This window comes from Andrena cerasifolii, chromosome 15 (genome assembly GCF_050908995.1).
Source record: "Andrena cerasifolii isolate SP2316 chromosome 15, iyAndCera1_principal, whole genome shotgun sequence".
In the NCBI taxonomy this organism is placed as follows: domain Eukaryota; kingdom Metazoa; phylum Arthropoda; class Insecta; order Hymenoptera; family Andrenidae; genus Andrena; species Andrena cerasifolii.
In genome coordinates, this window is record NC_135132.1 from 2,746,030 (window position 1) to 2,763,193 (window position 17,164).

At 35.9% G+C, this 17,164-nt stretch overlaps 1 protein-coding gene and 1 long non-coding RNA gene across 2 annotated transcripts in view; one reads left to right on the forward strand and one right to left on the reverse strand.

Annotated features, from left to right (window-relative positions):
* The first annotated feature begins 900 nt into the window (after window positions 1-900).
* Window positions 901-17,164, forward strand: part of LOC143377177 (uncharacterized) — a 54,462-nt gene continuing 38,198 nt past the window's right edge. Inside the window, exon 1 of the mRNA XM_076828208.1 lies at window positions 901-1,095. Coding sequence (XP_076684323.1) covers window positions 1,074-1,095 — 22 coding nt within the window. The 5' untranslated portion in view covers window positions 901-1,073. The remainder of the gene's footprint in view (window positions 1,096-17,164) is intronic.
* On the reverse strand, window positions 11,889-13,915 carry LOC143377288 (uncharacterized). The gene is made up of 3 exons (XR_013087278.1): window positions 13,744-13,915; window positions 13,275-13,370; window positions 11,889-12,128 (listed from the first exon to the last, which is right to left on the reverse strand). It is a non-coding gene; the product is annotated as an uncharacterized LOC143377288 (long non-coding RNA).

The window sequence follows — 17,164 nt, forward strand, 5'->3', positions numbered from 1 at the left end:
TCAAATTCACATTAACATAAACCTTGATTAATACACTTTCGTTTTGGGTGTACCTATTCAATTGCAATTTTTTACACAGTTTATTTAAAAAAGTATTATCATCCGTGGAACTAGTAAAGAGTAAACAGAAAATAGAGTAAACACAAAAATATTTCTCCAAATTCAATATTTAATTTAAATAAACATAATAGCAATAAGTTAATATTCTTCTAATATTCCTGCGATTTTATTATAACCTCGCCTAATCTATTATGCACATATTCAGTTCAAATAAAATCAAATGAAATTCGCGCTTATCTTGTTCCATTCTTCTAGGAAAATTTCCTTCACTACTTCTTTGACAGATGATAGTAACTAAAATTATATTAATCAAGGTTTACACTAAAATAAATTATAATGAGTAATTCTGAATTTAACATTACTTAAATAAGTAAAATATATTATACCTATCTAGCGAGCTGATACCTTTTAAGAGTAACTGTAAGTGTGACTTAAGTAGCGCCTAAAATTTGTCTACTCACCAATATCTCACCCTTTACAAAACTGTCTTCATTTTTAAAATTCTCTGTCATTTCTCGCCTTTTACTTTCTTCTGTTCCTTCACTTCCACTGCAAAACGAACTTTCTTACTCTACTTTTTGGTGCTGTAATAAAACTGTATTAATATTACTGCTCTGTTACTCTACTATCACCATTATTATTTATTTTCTTCCTCCATATAGCCAGCTCGTCTCACATTTTTTTTTATTATATTTCTTTCTAAACAGCACAGATGTAAAGTGGCCGTTAACGTCTGTGCGCAGAAACCGTTCGTCAGTCTCGTTGTAAAAGTAAGTAGGTATAACTTCAGAGGCGGGCAAATAATGTCCATGAAGCCAGACACTTCGTTCGTGTCTTTGTTTTCTGCATTTCGCGTATCCGCGATGCTCACTTAGAAACAGTTCGTTGTGGAAAAGTGGTTAACAACCCCACTTGGCCAACCCGGGCGCGGCCTTTCCCCTTCGTCTATAAAGCGACCAGGAACCCACTTCTACCGAACATTCACTCGGCACTTCGTCACTCATTTGTGCACCATGTGGCTGCTTATCCTAGCAGGTGAGTGTGCTGCATCCGCGCTTTTCACTGAATAACAGCAGAAATATTCGGCTGTTCAACACGAGCTTGTGACTAACACGTCTGTTAATGCGTTTCCGTGACAATCATTTCGACACACCATCCAGGAAAACGTGAGCACGTGTTACGATGTCGATTCGAATCGCGTGTGATTTTGTAACCAATCAGGGGTACATCCGAGGGTTCAAGGGTCCGGGGTACATCTGTAAAGCTGTTCACACCCCCAACGAACATAATTTCGATTTTAAATTCGCGGGAAAAATTTTTTTTCGAGGATACGAAGTAGTTTAGAAAATATTGAATATTAAATAGCTTTCGGGGGAAATTAGTTTCCTTATGAATTTGATTTATTTTATAACCTGCCGTGCAAGCAGATACATCACGGGGACGAAGGTTATTACGAGATCACAGTTTTAGCTAGTTTTTTAAAAATTTCAGAATCAGTGGTGTAAAATTTCTGTTGGGAAACGATTTTATTAACACTAAACCATTGCGTTCATTTTTCCCTATTTTTAAACCATAACTGTGTAAAGTGCAACTCGTGCTCCGAGCAAGTAAATAATTCGGAACTATAGAATTTTCTTCTGAATTACAATTACAATTTTACATAATTGCAATTAGTAAATTTACATCGAAGGCAAATTTAGTAGATAACAGCGTGGTGAAAATTGTTGGGCGAATTACATTTTCAAAACCAGATCAAGTACTCGAAGCATGCTAGTAACATTAACGGTCTCGTTATTTACTCGATTCGGCATAAATAATAGTGTCGTGAGGTATTTTTGCGAATTATTTGCTTCGAACTAAATCGGGGATTTGAATGACCCCAGTTTGATCGACGCTGCTTCTATTCATCGCGTTACTCGGTAAGGACGTTGCGCCAAGGTATGTCAGTGTGAACAGCTCCTTAAAATTGGGAGCATGCAGCACGACTTTCCTTGATTCACTAGATAAACTGGTGCGTACGGGCATTGCATTCGCATTAGAAACTTGCTTCCCGGACAACTGGCTTTACTTTCGCATTTCGGTTTGCACAAACATGCTGACTGCCATTTATTTTCTTGCCAGATCGCTGAAGAATTTCGTCCCGTTCACAGTTGCATTTTCATCGACGAGATTTTCAGATGAATTGATCTAGAACCGTATTAGAAAGTTCCCTTTATCGGCGAGATAGACGAGCACTTGGCGGTGTATATGATAATGTTTGCCAACGTTTCACTCTCTCTCTAGTCGAGTTAACATTTTAAACAACATTTTTTTTTGTATGGCGAGTGTATGTATTTAAAGCAGGGAAAGCGAAAGGATATGCAAAATAGGACAATAAGATATTTATCACCGCAGCGGTTGCGATGCAAGTGAAAAATATATTTAGGGGTAATACCACTACTGTTACATGTGATTCAGGAAACGTAAACGTGGCGAAGACGAAGAGTAGCGAAGATTCGCATTTGGGGGGTTGTAAATTCGATCGAAGGTTATGATAAAATACTTTGGCAGCTGTTATCAAGTTCAGTAATTATTTCGTGTGTACCTAATTGTGTAATTATCGTGCAGTGGCTATCGACCATGAATTGTTTGTATTTTAATTTGCAACCTTGACTTTTCCTTGCGAAAGCAACTTTTGTTCGATTTACTATTATAATTGTAAATATCTGAGATTATCTAAATCTCTGTAACGATTGAATTTCCTTGGGCTAATATTTTACCACGGGCACGTATACTTTCTCTGCATATCGCAACGTGGTGATTGCACTCGGCATTAGTGAAACCTGTTGTGAGAATAATCTGAGGAAGACGGCGGTGTTATTGTTACGCATGTGAATCTAATTAATGAGCTCTGACATATGTGAGGAACACTTTTTTTTTAAAGTCTTTTTAGATGGCGAAATGAAAGGAAATTTTTTATTTAAACTGTTATTTTAAACAAAGTATGTATTTTTGACGAAGCTCTGAGTTGTAATTATTATTTAACATGTCGTATAAAATTGTGAAGTGCATCGGTTTTACTATAAAAATGGTATTTATCTTTCGGTTAAAAAATTAGTAAACCATGATCTAATCATTTTCAAAACATCTGAACACGTACTCGGGTACTTATATACAGCCACTGATAACCGTGAAGAATTTTAACAAAATTTTGACAAGAAGTAATATAGTGAATGTCCCAATTTCTGCTCATGCCCCCATTTCTGCTCATTTCATATTTTTTTTTATTATTATATGCGTTACATTTGTACTATAGTTGCAACATAATAATTCTAAATTATTTAAACATCTTGAAATATTTTTCTTAAATAGTTTTTGAATTGGTTTATTTATTATTAAAAAGTTAATCAATTACTCTGCAAATTTTGATCACAAACAAATTTTTTACACCTTCTTTACGACGAGTTACCTCTTAAATCAGCAGAAATTGGGACATTCACCTTATAGCTCTTACAGTTTGTCAGCTTTGCCTAATAAGATGTCCCCATTTGCAAAATTTTATTTTCTGACTGACAAACAACCACGAATACAAAATATTCAATACTCTATGGATAATATTTTAAGTAAATTAGCTTGAAAATTTTTAAAATAACAAAACCTGTAATGGTAAAGCGAAGTAATGACATTTATTGTTTACAAAAACATTATTCCGTATTACTTTGCATAGTTGTGTTGAAAGTTTCTAGGTCTAGAGCCCCAAAAAATAGGTGATCTCTAGGAATTAATTAAAGGAAAACTACTATATATAATTTAATGGGACTTTTTGCATTGTATTAAGAATGTCTTAAGCTACAGAAATATATTTTTTCTTTTATAATTAATCATTACAGACGTCACTGGGGAGTCGTTAAAGTCGAGGCGTCAAAAAATTCATCCAAATCGGTGGGACCTGTATCTCCAAAAGAAATTACCCGATTCGACTGAAACTTTTTTTATTTTGAAGAATATACTTCTGGCTAGGGGGGAAACCAGAAATAATTACAAAAGTGACATTTTTTTAGAAAACAACGACACTTGAAATTTGAAATCACTTTTTCTCTATAGTTTTCATCCTTTCAACGCCTTTGAAAATTATTAATTTCCACTTTTTGTATTTTGTCTGGTTTCCCTCATAGCCAGAAGTATGTTCTTCAAAATAAAAAAAGTTTCAGTCGAATCGGATAATAACTTTTGGAGATACAGGTCCCACAGTTTTGAGAACTCTGTTTCGAGAAAAACGCGTTTGAAGTTTTACGTGGGTGCCGAGTGGCCGGGTTTTACCCACGCATTTGCCGCTACTCGAATGCCTATAACTTCGGGAATTTTACGAATTTCAACAAATCCTTTTAAACACGTTTTCCTAAAAGGTTGAACATTCGAAAAATGAAGTAAAAAAAAATCGATCTTTAGACCGGAACCTCCCCTTAACCAAGGACTAGATGCCTGAAGGTACAGAAAAAGTGCGATTCATGAAGTTTTGAAACAATGATGAGTCTCAAAGACCAATAAGCCTAGAGATAATAGCCAATTAAAAGATTTATTAGTAGAACTGATCGTGAATTCATGAAAGTGTTATAAATCTGAGTCACCTGTTGCTAGCCATGTGAGTGTGGTAGGAGTTTAAAAAGCAGGATACCTAAGTGGATGCCATATAAGTGTCGATTGGACATAGAGTGTACCCAAGGGAAGGGCACCAGAATAGGATCTCATTGGACGTGCAATTCCGAGTTAAAGGATTTCAGTGAAAATAGGTTCAGAAATTTTTCTTTAAACAGTCAGGTGAGAGATGTGTGCGGCAACCCGAAAATGTCGGGAACGGTTGGGTCCGGTTGGGTTCCCGAAAATTTAGGGATTCCCGAGAAAGTCCGGATTCACGGAGGTGTCGACACTGTCGGAAATCCCCAACATTCTCGGGAATCCCGACTTTCCCGGAAATTAGGGATCGCAAACCGGTAAATCGGTAAATCGGTTTGAAGGTTTTTTTTTCACTGATAACGTAGTAGATATCGACGGAATCATGCGCCACATATATGCCGCAAACTGGGGAAACATTGGCATACACCGGGATTACATTGTTTTACTTCAGATTAGTAAAACATAACCTCTTAATGCTATTAATATGATGTGCCAATGTTACTGGTAGATTTTAGTTAAGACGTAAAAAATGAAATAAAATAAACTGTGTCGATACGTAAATAAATTTAAGTGTCGATGTATCTTACTGACTTCAGATTATTAAAACTTAACGTTTTTAACGTGTATTGAAGAAGGAAAAGAACAAAAATTTTATGCATTTTGACACTCGTAGCACAATCACAAAAGATGCAATGTTATGATAGGATACTTGAAGCAAATGTAAACATGTTAATTTTTACATTATATAATAAAATGTTTCAAAAACCTGCCAATGTTCCCCCAGTTTACGGTGCGCTACATTGCTATACATACAATTTTTACCGGTAATACGCCAAATGTTTACCGGTAATTCGATAAATTATGTATTTCTCGCGATTTACCGGTAAATATCAAGAAAAACATAATTTATCGAATTACCGGTAAAAATTGTATGTATAGAAATATAGCGCATATATGTAGCGCATAATTCCGTCGATATCTACTACGTTATCAGTGAAAAAAAAATTCAAACCGATTTACCGATTGGCAATCCCTACCGCAAATCCCGTCTTTCTGGGAAATCCCGAACATTCTCGGGAATCCCGTCATTCTCGGAAATCCCGTCTTTCTCGGGAATCTCGAACGTTCTCGGGAATCCCGAACATTCTCGGGAATCCTAGGGTACCGATCGGGTCGAAAAATTCTCGTCCCGACCTGACCCGACATTTTCGGGTTCTCGCACACCTCTGAATAGTCAGTTATAATAAATAAAAAGTAATAAATGAGTCTGAATATAGTAACTATATATTCCGAACGCATTCTTGAAAACATGCCACGCTTTTTCCTTAGAGTCAGGATGCATGGCGAAATTTAAAAATAAGTCTATTCGACAATAATAAAATTGGTACCAATTTTTTTTTTGATGTTTTGATAATTGAACGATAAATATTTTTAGCTAATTTTTTTTTTAACCGGTATCATCGTGGTGAACTAATAATGTTTCTTAGACACTTAAGTAAATAGTTTTTAGCAATAATCTGTTGAAGAGACGTTCCCAAACGTATTTTCACTGGAAATTTTTAATACAGAATTGCGTTTCCCACCAGAACCCAAGTTAGTGTTCTTTCGTTTAAGGACACTCCGTATAATTGACTAGCGGACAGTACATCTACGGTAGCTGGCTCGATCTTAATGTAGGATTCAAAGAATTCCTAAAGCGCACGGTCGGTGCATCAAAAGAATGGAATAGTGACTCATACATAAGAGATTTCAAACCCTATTATTTACTTTTGCTTTCTGAATTCAGGTGAAATGATTAATGTGAACAGGTAATGTTAAGGTTTAGATAGAAATCATATGCTTCATGATTGATATTCAGCGTGGATAACTCCAGACTTTTAGTTTTCTTAATGACGACAGTCATGCGCATGCGTGACAAATGCTCCAGAAATTAAATGAATTATGTAGAATTCGGGCAGAATGCTCGCTGACGAATTATTTTGGTATCTCTTCGGCAGCTTTTTATGAGGGAAAATCTTTTACAGCTGAACGGATTTTGAAAAATATCTCTAAACAGTTTATTAATTTTAGAAACTTTAATTTTTGTTGTAGCAAAATAAATAGCTACCCTCTTCTTGGTAAATTCGTAGTAACTCGAATTATTTTGGTGTTATTGATGAAGTTCAAGTCCAAGATGGTTAGGAATTGAAATTTATTTATGGGATTAATGTCAATATCATATTATTATTTTTTGCGACAATGTATGCAGGATGTGAGCCGATGGGAAGAATATTTAGAATTTAACTATTTTTGACATACTTAAAGTCAAACATTTGCCTATCATTAATTGTAACAGATTGCAAATAAGCGAGAGTTATATTTAAAAAATGTGTGGACAGTCCAATGTACCATAGAATACATAGAATAACGATTTATCTGGGCCTTTTAAAGACCCACGAAACGGGACATCCTAACGACTTAGAAAAATCACGTACTAAAGATGTCGACGTTAAGAACCTGACTTTAACGCAGACGTCTTTAAGACATCTTCAAGACGTCCAGATCAGGTCGCATGATGTTCAGGCCAAAAATTGACGTAAAATGGTAAATCAAGATTATTTTTATTATTAATTTCAACCCCATTTATCTTCTTCCAGAAGAACCGAACATGTGCTTCATCAAAAGCTTAGGATGATGTTTGTAACTAAATATACAACAAGGGGATCGAACGGTTGGATTTTCGGGGATTTGCATGAAATTTTGAGAGATGAATCTATATAAATATATTTTACGCCAATGCGCAATTTTTATAAACAATTTAATATGAATATGTCTCTAAAAGTTGAAATCGTTTGCAAGGAAGCATTTTGGGTTGTTGTGCATAGTGGTTGTTTCATTTAGATGAGCTTTTGAAGAGTTACATTGGACCCCCTAGAGCATGGAAGGCGAACCTTTTTATCTGCGCATGCCAAAAATTTATAAATATTATTTATCGAATTGCTGATGTGCCGGGCAGTTTTTAATAGGGGAAAAAATAGTAGAAAATTAATCATTGCAGAATTTTATTGAGACAAGTTTAACAATTAACATAGATTTTCATAAGAATTAACCAGAATTGGGCATAAACTAAATAAAAAATTATTTAAATAACAAATCAAATAAAAGTTCCTTCAACTTTAGATTATTTGAAGAATGCAGTTAATTTCTTTATTCGTCGATTAAATTTTATTCAACACATGACGAATAATTAATTTTTGCCCATCTCTGGAATAAAATTCATAACTTAACATACACATTGCGTATAGTAAAAGCTGGCCAAAAATATTTCCGTAGGTGTATCGAACCATATAATAATTATTTTAGATTAATTTACAGATATTAATGATAGCATCTGTTAATCATTGACGTACCAGCAAAATTTCCGTACTTGCCACCGTTGGTACCGCGTGCCATATATTGTTAATCCCATAATTTAATTGGAAATTAATAGTAACTGGCATCCCCCGTCTCGGCTTCGCCCGAAATATTAGCGTAACTGATTCATAATCTTTAAACTCGCGAGCCCTCGGCCACTTATTCCCGCCGCGGTGCTATTTCGCAAGCGAGAAGCGCTTCGCCCGTTCGCCACCTGGCGGTCGCGTCCCGATCTACAATTATTGAAAAATCAGTATTTAAAAAAAATAAAAACATCGGAACCTTCCTCTCGGCAAAATGAACAAAGTGATGTAACACATTTGTGCGTACAGTTCATATTTACTGAGAAACCGCATTTCAAAGTATGCAACTTCAATTTTATATAATAGTATAGATAAGCTAATTACTACCTCAATCGCCCAACTTTTTGTTTCAACAGCTTTTTAATTAAACTGTAAGGTTAACAAAATTATATAACATTTTCAATCATTTTAGGACTAGAGTGATTAATAATATAAGTTTACCTACTTTGTCCTGAAAGAGAAAATTTCTTTTCGACATAGAACGTGTTCAAACATAACATAAACATTCCCTTTTTCTGTTTTAATAAAAATTTCGCCAGCAAAGGTCATGGATCGAAACTGATTAACTCTGAAATTGGCCGAGATCGAAGCGAGGACGAATCGAAACCGTTAATTCTTATTTTTGCCTTATGTCTCAGCGTTCGCTTTGTTGGCGTTTAAGGCCGTTTGTCCATCGCCGCAACGTAACTGCAATTGGACTAAAAAACGATTGCATGCAATGTCGTGGGCATAACTCGAGGAAATTTGTCAGGTTGTTTCTTAAGGGGTTATACCTAGTCAGGAGGCCGAAAAGTGGCGAATGTTTGTGATTTTTTTTTGAAAAAGCTAAAGCATATATTTTTACAAAACTTTTTGCACTTAAAAGAGCAACATTTAAAGAACATTTGGTAATTTTTTTGTAGAAAAATATTTAGGTTTATAATAAAAATACATCGACATCCAAGACACACATCTCAAAAACTACTGCACCCATCTTTCTGAAATTTTGTGAGCTTATTTTTTATATAAAAATCTATTAAATGACGTTTTTCCTTGATAAAATCGAAACTACACAATGGAAAAAATCTCTCCGTCATTCAGTAGATTTTTATATAAAAAATAAGCCCACAAAATTTCAGAAAGTTGGGTGCAGTAGTTTTTGAGATATTTAGCTCACCGTTTTTAAAAAGGCTTCTTGGATGTCAATGTATTTTTATTATAAACATAATTATTCTTCTATAAAAAAAATTACCAAATGTTCTTTAAATGTTGCTTTTTTAAGTGCAAAAAGTTCTGTAAAAATATATGCTTCCGCTTTTTAAAAAAAAATCGCCTCTTTTCGGCCTCCTGACTAAGTATAACCTCTTAAGTAAGAATGGCTGTTATTTGTTAATTTTTTAATATTTTTCTCTAACAAAATTACTGAGGGTTACTGCATAATGTACTTTTAAAATAAGCGAATAGTTATAAAAAAATATACAGCAAATATCCCACAAAAAATTCCGGAAAATCGCTTTCTTTTTCGAAAGCTGACTAGGCATAACCCCTTAAGAGGTTAACGAAAGAGACGTTGCGTTGGCAAGACACAGAACTCTGCGAGCGATCGGCGCCATTGCATGCAATCGTTTTTTGGTAAAATTGCAGTTGCGTTGCGGCGGTGGACGAGCGGCCTAAGCGTGTCCAATTGATTACACGGTATGTAATCAACGCTTTACCGAATAATTAATGAAATGAAGAGTTGAGCAGGAGTGAAGAAATCGACATTGACTTTATCGGGTCATCGCATCGCATAACCGTTACGCACAAACGCTGCTTCAGGTACCTACCTATATTGCTAGAAGATGAAACGCAATAGTTTATTTACAGTTGCCACTCATTCACGCCCAATTGTCTACATTCTGCAATCCATCTGATACATTTGCAATGTTTACAGAAACTTTTCTCGATCTCATTGACATTGTTCACCTTCCTTCATTCAAATAACGTTGCTAGCTTCTTGGAAGATGACAGTCTGCTGGTGCAATATCCGGGGAGTAGACGTGGTAAATCATCCTTTCCCAAGCAAAAATTCTTTCTGTTTCTGTAATATCCGTTCTGCCAAGTGCAGCCGTGTGCTGTCCTGGAGAAAGAGGATTCTGTTTCTGTCGAGCAAAGGCGGGATCTCGCCATCCGTTTAGCTGATGCCAAGCACACCTTAGGCCGAAATTAGGGCTAGAATTATTTGTCGAATTTTTCTTTATTTAAGTGTTTCAGCAACTGGAGTGTTTGAATATGTTATTTTTATTCGTATTTCTCTACTTCCCTACTAATATATAAAAGTGAAACGTTGTCTGTTTGGTTGTCCTCCTTTCACGCCTAAACGGCAAAACGGATTTCAATGAAATTTGGAATATATAACATTATATGCGCCCTAGATTAGATTATAGGTTATTTATTTTTTCTTTTAGGCTTTTTTATTTTGGAAACGTCTTAAATAATTCCCGGGTGAGGTTCACCCAGTTGGGTAACGGGTCAGCTATTAGTATGGAATAAAATTCAAAGATTATTTTACTTCTCGAATATGTTTCAAATAAAATTCGAATATTGTAGTATCTACCTATTAGATAATGTATTTAACCCGGCGGGAGGTGCACCCCATATTGTAACACAGGTTGTCGCTACCGGGTCAAAAATACCCAAAATTGAAACGTAAGAAACCACGGTTTCAAAATATTTTTTTTTAATATTGTAATTTTTATGTTAAAGTACAGTGTTTTAAGAATCAAACAAAATTTATGAAATATCTTAAAATCTTCATTAAAGTTTTTTAAAAAATTGTAACAAAATTTTACCGCCGAGTTAATAAGATTTAAATATTGTTGTAGGTACTCGAATATTACATTCGAATTAGGGCTCTATTAGAATCTTCGAATATTCTTATATTACAGTCCTCAAATTTTTCTTTGTTGAAACCGACATAAATGTGTAGAACATTGAATATAATAGTAACGTATTTTTTTATGTCTCTGTTAATAAACGGTGAAATAAAGTTGTCAAACTATTTTAATCCCAATCTATTTGTCTTGAAATTAGAATTTTATCAAAAAGAAGAATTTTAGTATTTGAATATTATATTCGAATATAGGCATTATTTGAATATGGTTCTATTTCGAACGTAATATTTAAATATTTCAATGTTCAAGAAATATTTGTAATATTCGACTACTTGTGAAGCATCCAAATATCTACCGAATTATTCGAATAGTTTCAACCCCAGTCGAAGGAATTTCACTGGTTTTTAATGTGTTTCGTATAATCACCACACTATCTCAACTTTCCATTGAAGAATTTCGACGGACGGTTGCCTACCATTAGCTGGGCGAAGAGTGAGAATGCACTGTAATTATTCAGTTCAGTTCTAAGAGCTTAAATTATAAAGTGTTCCATGTACGTATATTATTTTTGTACCAAACAACCGGCATTAGTATCCTCCTGAAGTTATCCATTTTCTTTTGCGCATACTTTTAGGACTTTCCCCGCACGACATTCTCAGACAATTGTCTACCACTCCTTCTTTGTTTTCAAGTATCCTCATTTTATGTTAGAAACAGGAGTGAAAAATTTCTCATCAAAACTAGGAATTCCAATTTTACCCGGCATTTTGTTATAAATTATTGTTTCATATTATATTTGTATTGATACATTTTAAAACGTACTATCACAACTTTCATCGCGCGGATCTATTTCGAGGACAAGTAAATTTCATATTTTACAACGATTTTAATTTCATTTTGCTCTCTAGGGAATGCATTTTGAATGCTTGATTAAATTGCAGAAAACAATTATTATAATAGTAAATAATTGCTTTTTGTTTTTTCAACTACCACAGTACATATTCCCTTTAATCCTTGGCCTTGGGCGGGTCGCTCGACCTCACAAATGGCGGCGCCTATGGCCTTAGGCCGGGGATCCACTTGGAAACTGTAAGCAGTTTAAGACGACGTTCCTTTCACCAGAGCAATTCATTTGTGCGATTTCTAAATTTTTCTCCATTACTGTAGGAAAATTGTAAATATTTTGTAAACATTAAAATTCGTTAAACGTTAATTTGTGAATTTGTACTCACGAGAGTTGGCACATAATCGTGCGTCGTAAAATAATAAGAAATGGGAGTTGGAAGAGTTCAATTAGTGTTCAATTGTTCCATCATTAAATACGATTTTCACAATTACTATGACGCTGGGCAAGGTTACACTTGTGGTCGAAAATTACCGGAAGTAGAAACTTTTTCCAGCCCAAAGAATATCCCCGCGTGAGAAGATATTGAAACATACGATTAGACGCAATCTATTTTTTTTAGACACAATCGTCGCTAAAAGTACGAATATGAAAACACGAAGGACGAAGTTTCCCATATGATATGATTTTAGTGAAAATGGACAAGTGATTTTAAACTTTTGTGTACGCTGAGGATTATTTCAGTACCTACCAGGGTAGATGTTTTGTAGATAGTATATATTTGTGCCAAACATATTCGGCAGTAAATAAAATAGGCATAGTGGGTCCGGAGCGTGAGAATGTGGTTAAATGTCTCCTCATATGATGTCCTGCGCCACCGTATACGTGAAACTACTGCAACTGGCGTGTCCTCAAGACAAAGGCACTCTACAGAGTGTTCCTCTACTTATGGCCAATACTCTATGGTGTGATTATACAGGCAAAAATAAGACGAAAATCAAGAGTGACGAAATTGCGATAAAGGCTTCCTTTTCGAAAAAATTGACATTGATTTCACCTAAATACGCGAGCATCGTAGGCGCTTGAGAGACACGCGGAGGAGAGCGGAACTTCCTACGGGCAGCTGACGCGTTCCGCTCTCCTCCGCGTGTCCCTCAAGCGCCTACGATGCTCGCGTATTTAGGTGAAATCAATGTCAATTTTTTCGAAAAGGAAGCCTTTATCGCAATTTCGCCACTCTTGATTTTCGTCTTATTTTTGCCTGTATAATCACACCCTAGAGTATTGGCCATAGGTAGAGGAACACTCTGTAGAGTGCCTCTGCCTTGAGGACACGCCAGTTGCAGTAGTTTCACGTATACGATGGGGTATAAGTGATCCAGGCAATACCTCATCCCACGGGCCGTAGTACTCCTCGTCGCGGTCGACTAGGTGGATTGCCAAAGTGTGTAGTACTTGCATTTTTGTATTCTACGTAATATGATTCTTTTAACCTTTCGTTGCATACTGTTGCAAATGTGCGACATATATTTTCTTTTTATTATTTTTTTTTTAACTAGCCTGTAGTGTGATGTAACTACTTTATCATGAAAGATACATATCCTAGTTTTTCAACATTTACAAACATCACGCTGAACATTGCAATTCCGCGGTTTTTAAGTTTATAATCATAATGGAGGAAAGAGTGGAAAAATAAAAAAAGTACCAATTTTTTTTTCTCTTATTATTATCACTTGTACGAGTCCAAAAATGTATTTTTTCAAAAATCGAAGAAGTTATGCAACCAAGGGTTAAAAGATGTATTTTTTATTACAAAATCTGATCCACTGTGTTACAGTGTGCGTGACAATTTCCTTACTTTTTATCGACAAATCGACAAATTCCCTCACTATGCCGTGCCGATATCAGCCACCATTTTTAGCACCGTAACTTCTTGTCGTACAACGTGTTGCCGCCAGATGCTAAACGACTGTAATAGCCTCGCAGCATCTCCAGGTACTCGCGTGTAATCCGTATCTTGAAACATGTCTAAAGTTCAGTGGCGGATTTAAGGAAAAAGGCCCAGGTGGAAAACGTTCCGAGGGGCCCATTTTTTTGAAAAATGAGGAGGTAGTTTACTAAAACGGATAAGTGTACAGAGAAGTATAGAAAAAAAAATATAGTGCTTGGATAAAGTCATAATTTCTTTTGAAGATAGAGCCCTAGGAGGGCCTTCTGAGCAGGGGCCCATTTTCGGGGAAATAAAGCGGTAGTTTACTGAAATCGGGTTCAGTGTAATAATACAAACAAAAAAAAAATACAGTTTGGATAAAACCATATTTTTTTAAGGGTGGGGGCCTGAGGGGCCTTCTGAGCAGGGGCCCATTTTCGGCAAAATAAAGCGGTAGTTTACTGAAAGCGGGTTCAGTGTAATAATACAAAAAAAAAAATATAGTTTGGATAAAACCATATTTTTTTTAAGGGTGGGGGCCTGAGGGGCCTTCTGAGCAGGGGCCCATTTTCGGCAAAATAAAGCGGTAGTTTACTGAAAGCGGGTTCAGTGTAATAATACAAAAAAAAAATATAGTTTGGATAAAACCATATTTTTTTAAGGGTGGGGGCCTGAGGGGCCTTCTGTGCAGGGCCCCACGCGGCAACTGCTCATCGGCCGCCCTGTTAAATCCGCCACTGCTAAAGTTGCATCCGTTGCAAAATAGAATACCTCTATTCTTCGCCTTCTTCTTCGCTGACCATTCCTTTCCTTGTTCATCTCGCCAACCCTTCTTTTATACGGGCACTACTGTTGTGCTCTGTACCTATCGATATGTGTTTATATTTAAATAAACCGTACAAAATTCTCACAGAAATATATAAGGAAAGATATTTTAACCATTTCTGACCTACAATAAAATTTGTTTATTTAAACGCCAGAGAATGAACGTCCTCAAATTTTCATCTTAACAAACTAAAGTACACATATTTATGAAATAAAAATGTACATATTGTGTGTTACTTGTGGTGTGTCTTGACAGTTATATGGGATGTACAAATGTCCTGTGAGTCGCATACTGACGAAGGCGGGACACGGGTCAAGATTGACCCACCTTCGCTGGCGCCGCCGGCGGACAGTTTATGCACAGCTAACCGTGGAACATTCTTTACGTATCTTGCAAACTATCCATTCGATGGGTGTACTTCCCAAGGCTTTGTGCATGCCACCAGATTAGAAAGACTCCGAAAAGGAAAGATCGAATCGATAGTAAAAGGAAAGTGAGCGCTTACGAAGATGAAAAAAAACCAGGCAGCTCGTTAAATTTTTTGCTGGTCTGAAAGTGAAAAACGGCCGGCGAAGTGTGCGTGACTAACCTCGTATATTAGAATCGAAGCAGCTGTAGTAATATTGGACATTTAGAAATCGTTTCAACTGGCGGAAGAATCTGTGCAATAACGGTGCGCTTTCATTTCGAGGGAAATCAGAACCCCGTCCTTGGTTGGCTTCGCATTAAAGGAGATTTTGAAAGAGCCACTACGTTATTTCTCGTCAATTACAACTCGACTCCACGGTTCTCAAATGATGAGAGAGTAGTAGTAGTCACAATAATGACGAGTGAGGATGCATGGGGCCGTTGTGGATCGACGGGTTTCATTGACTTTCCAAGTCATCGTCCGATTGCATCGGCTTCCGGTTCGGGGGTTTATCGGGTCTGCGTGAGATTTCTATTCCTAATTGCCTTGCGATATCAATGCAAATTGATGCGAATCGACGTAAACATCTTCGCAACGATATAAGAAAGAACTTGAGGATATTATTACTAACGAAAGTTTAGCCTCACTTGTGCCATTATTATCATCGCAACTATTACTAAATGTGGCAGTAATTATGAAAGTGGCCAAAGTAAAAAATTATTTTATGTTCTGTTTTTATTGGACTAAGGTCATTTCTGCAACCACTGGCACGAACTTCTCATTTTCATTATTTTTAGTTTTACGTTTGAATTATCATAATGAATTCGTAAAATCAATTAGGTAACGGTACAATAAATGCCCACTTGAAAATTGACTATTTGTATATTCTGAGATTATTTAAGCGGTTGCGCTCAGTCAGCCGAAAAGGGTGCGATGTTTGGGATTTTTTTTCTCAGAAACTATCAAACTTTATTCAAAAAACTTTTTTTTGTTTGGAAGGTTGTACATTTAGCTAGGTCTCTGAATTTTGGCGGTAAACAATATTTATTAATAACAAAGTTATTTACAATCTCCTAGATGTCCTTTTCGAAAGAGGGGTTTGCGGTGACCACGATTACTCGGAAGTGGATTATCTAAAAACGAAAATTCAAAAAAATTTAGTTAATATATTAAATTATCTAGTTCTTGGACCAAGGGTTTTTCGAAATATTGATTTAGGACAAAATGGCAAATGTTTAAACGTAAAATGTCGATTTTCGGCCACAACCCCACTTAATTTTCATGATTGTAAATAACTTGGTTATTAATACATATTTTTTAACGCCAAAATTCAGAGACATAGCTAAATGTACTACCTTTCAAACGGAAAAAAGTTTTTTGAATAAAGTTTTATAGTTTCTGAGAAAAAAAATCCCAAATATCACACCTTCTTCGGCCTCCTGACTGAGTCTAACCCCTTAAAAGGAGAAACAGGATTACACTTTATCTCTTTCAAAAACAAGCCTGCATAAATTTTGTACATAAAATAAAACCTAAAAGTAGTGAAAAGGCGTAGGCGTGCGTTTGCACACGACAAACTTGGGCATTGATATTAATTTAGATATCTCGCGAGAGATGTTTACTGAAGGGTATCAAATAGAACTGAAAAGCCCCTTTCATTTATCCAGTGAGTGGCAAAAACTTGGACAGAGCTCTTTGTTTGAGCAAGGCCATGCCCCAGAAATATTTGAAATAGCTACGGTTTCTTTAAAGTCGTTACAACCTACCGAGGACGCCATTGCATTTCCACGAATATTCGTCCTTTTTTCGAAAGTAGCAATTACGGAAAATTTAGTTACCGTGGTTAAACTAATTTTAAAGTTTCTTTCGTCAGTTTTATGACGATGTAAAAATATAAGAAAGTTCCTTCGACGGATGCTCGTTTCCAGAATTACAATCGCAGCAAAAGAAGTGATAAGAAAGAGCGGATTAATACACGAGGATAATGATAGAAAATCTTGTCGTGTCGCATAGGACCGAGAATTCTCTGTCGGGAAGTATAATAAGCGGACATATGTACATGTATATGTTCCACGATATCACCTTTCTAACCAGCAGTTTACTGGCGACTGCAA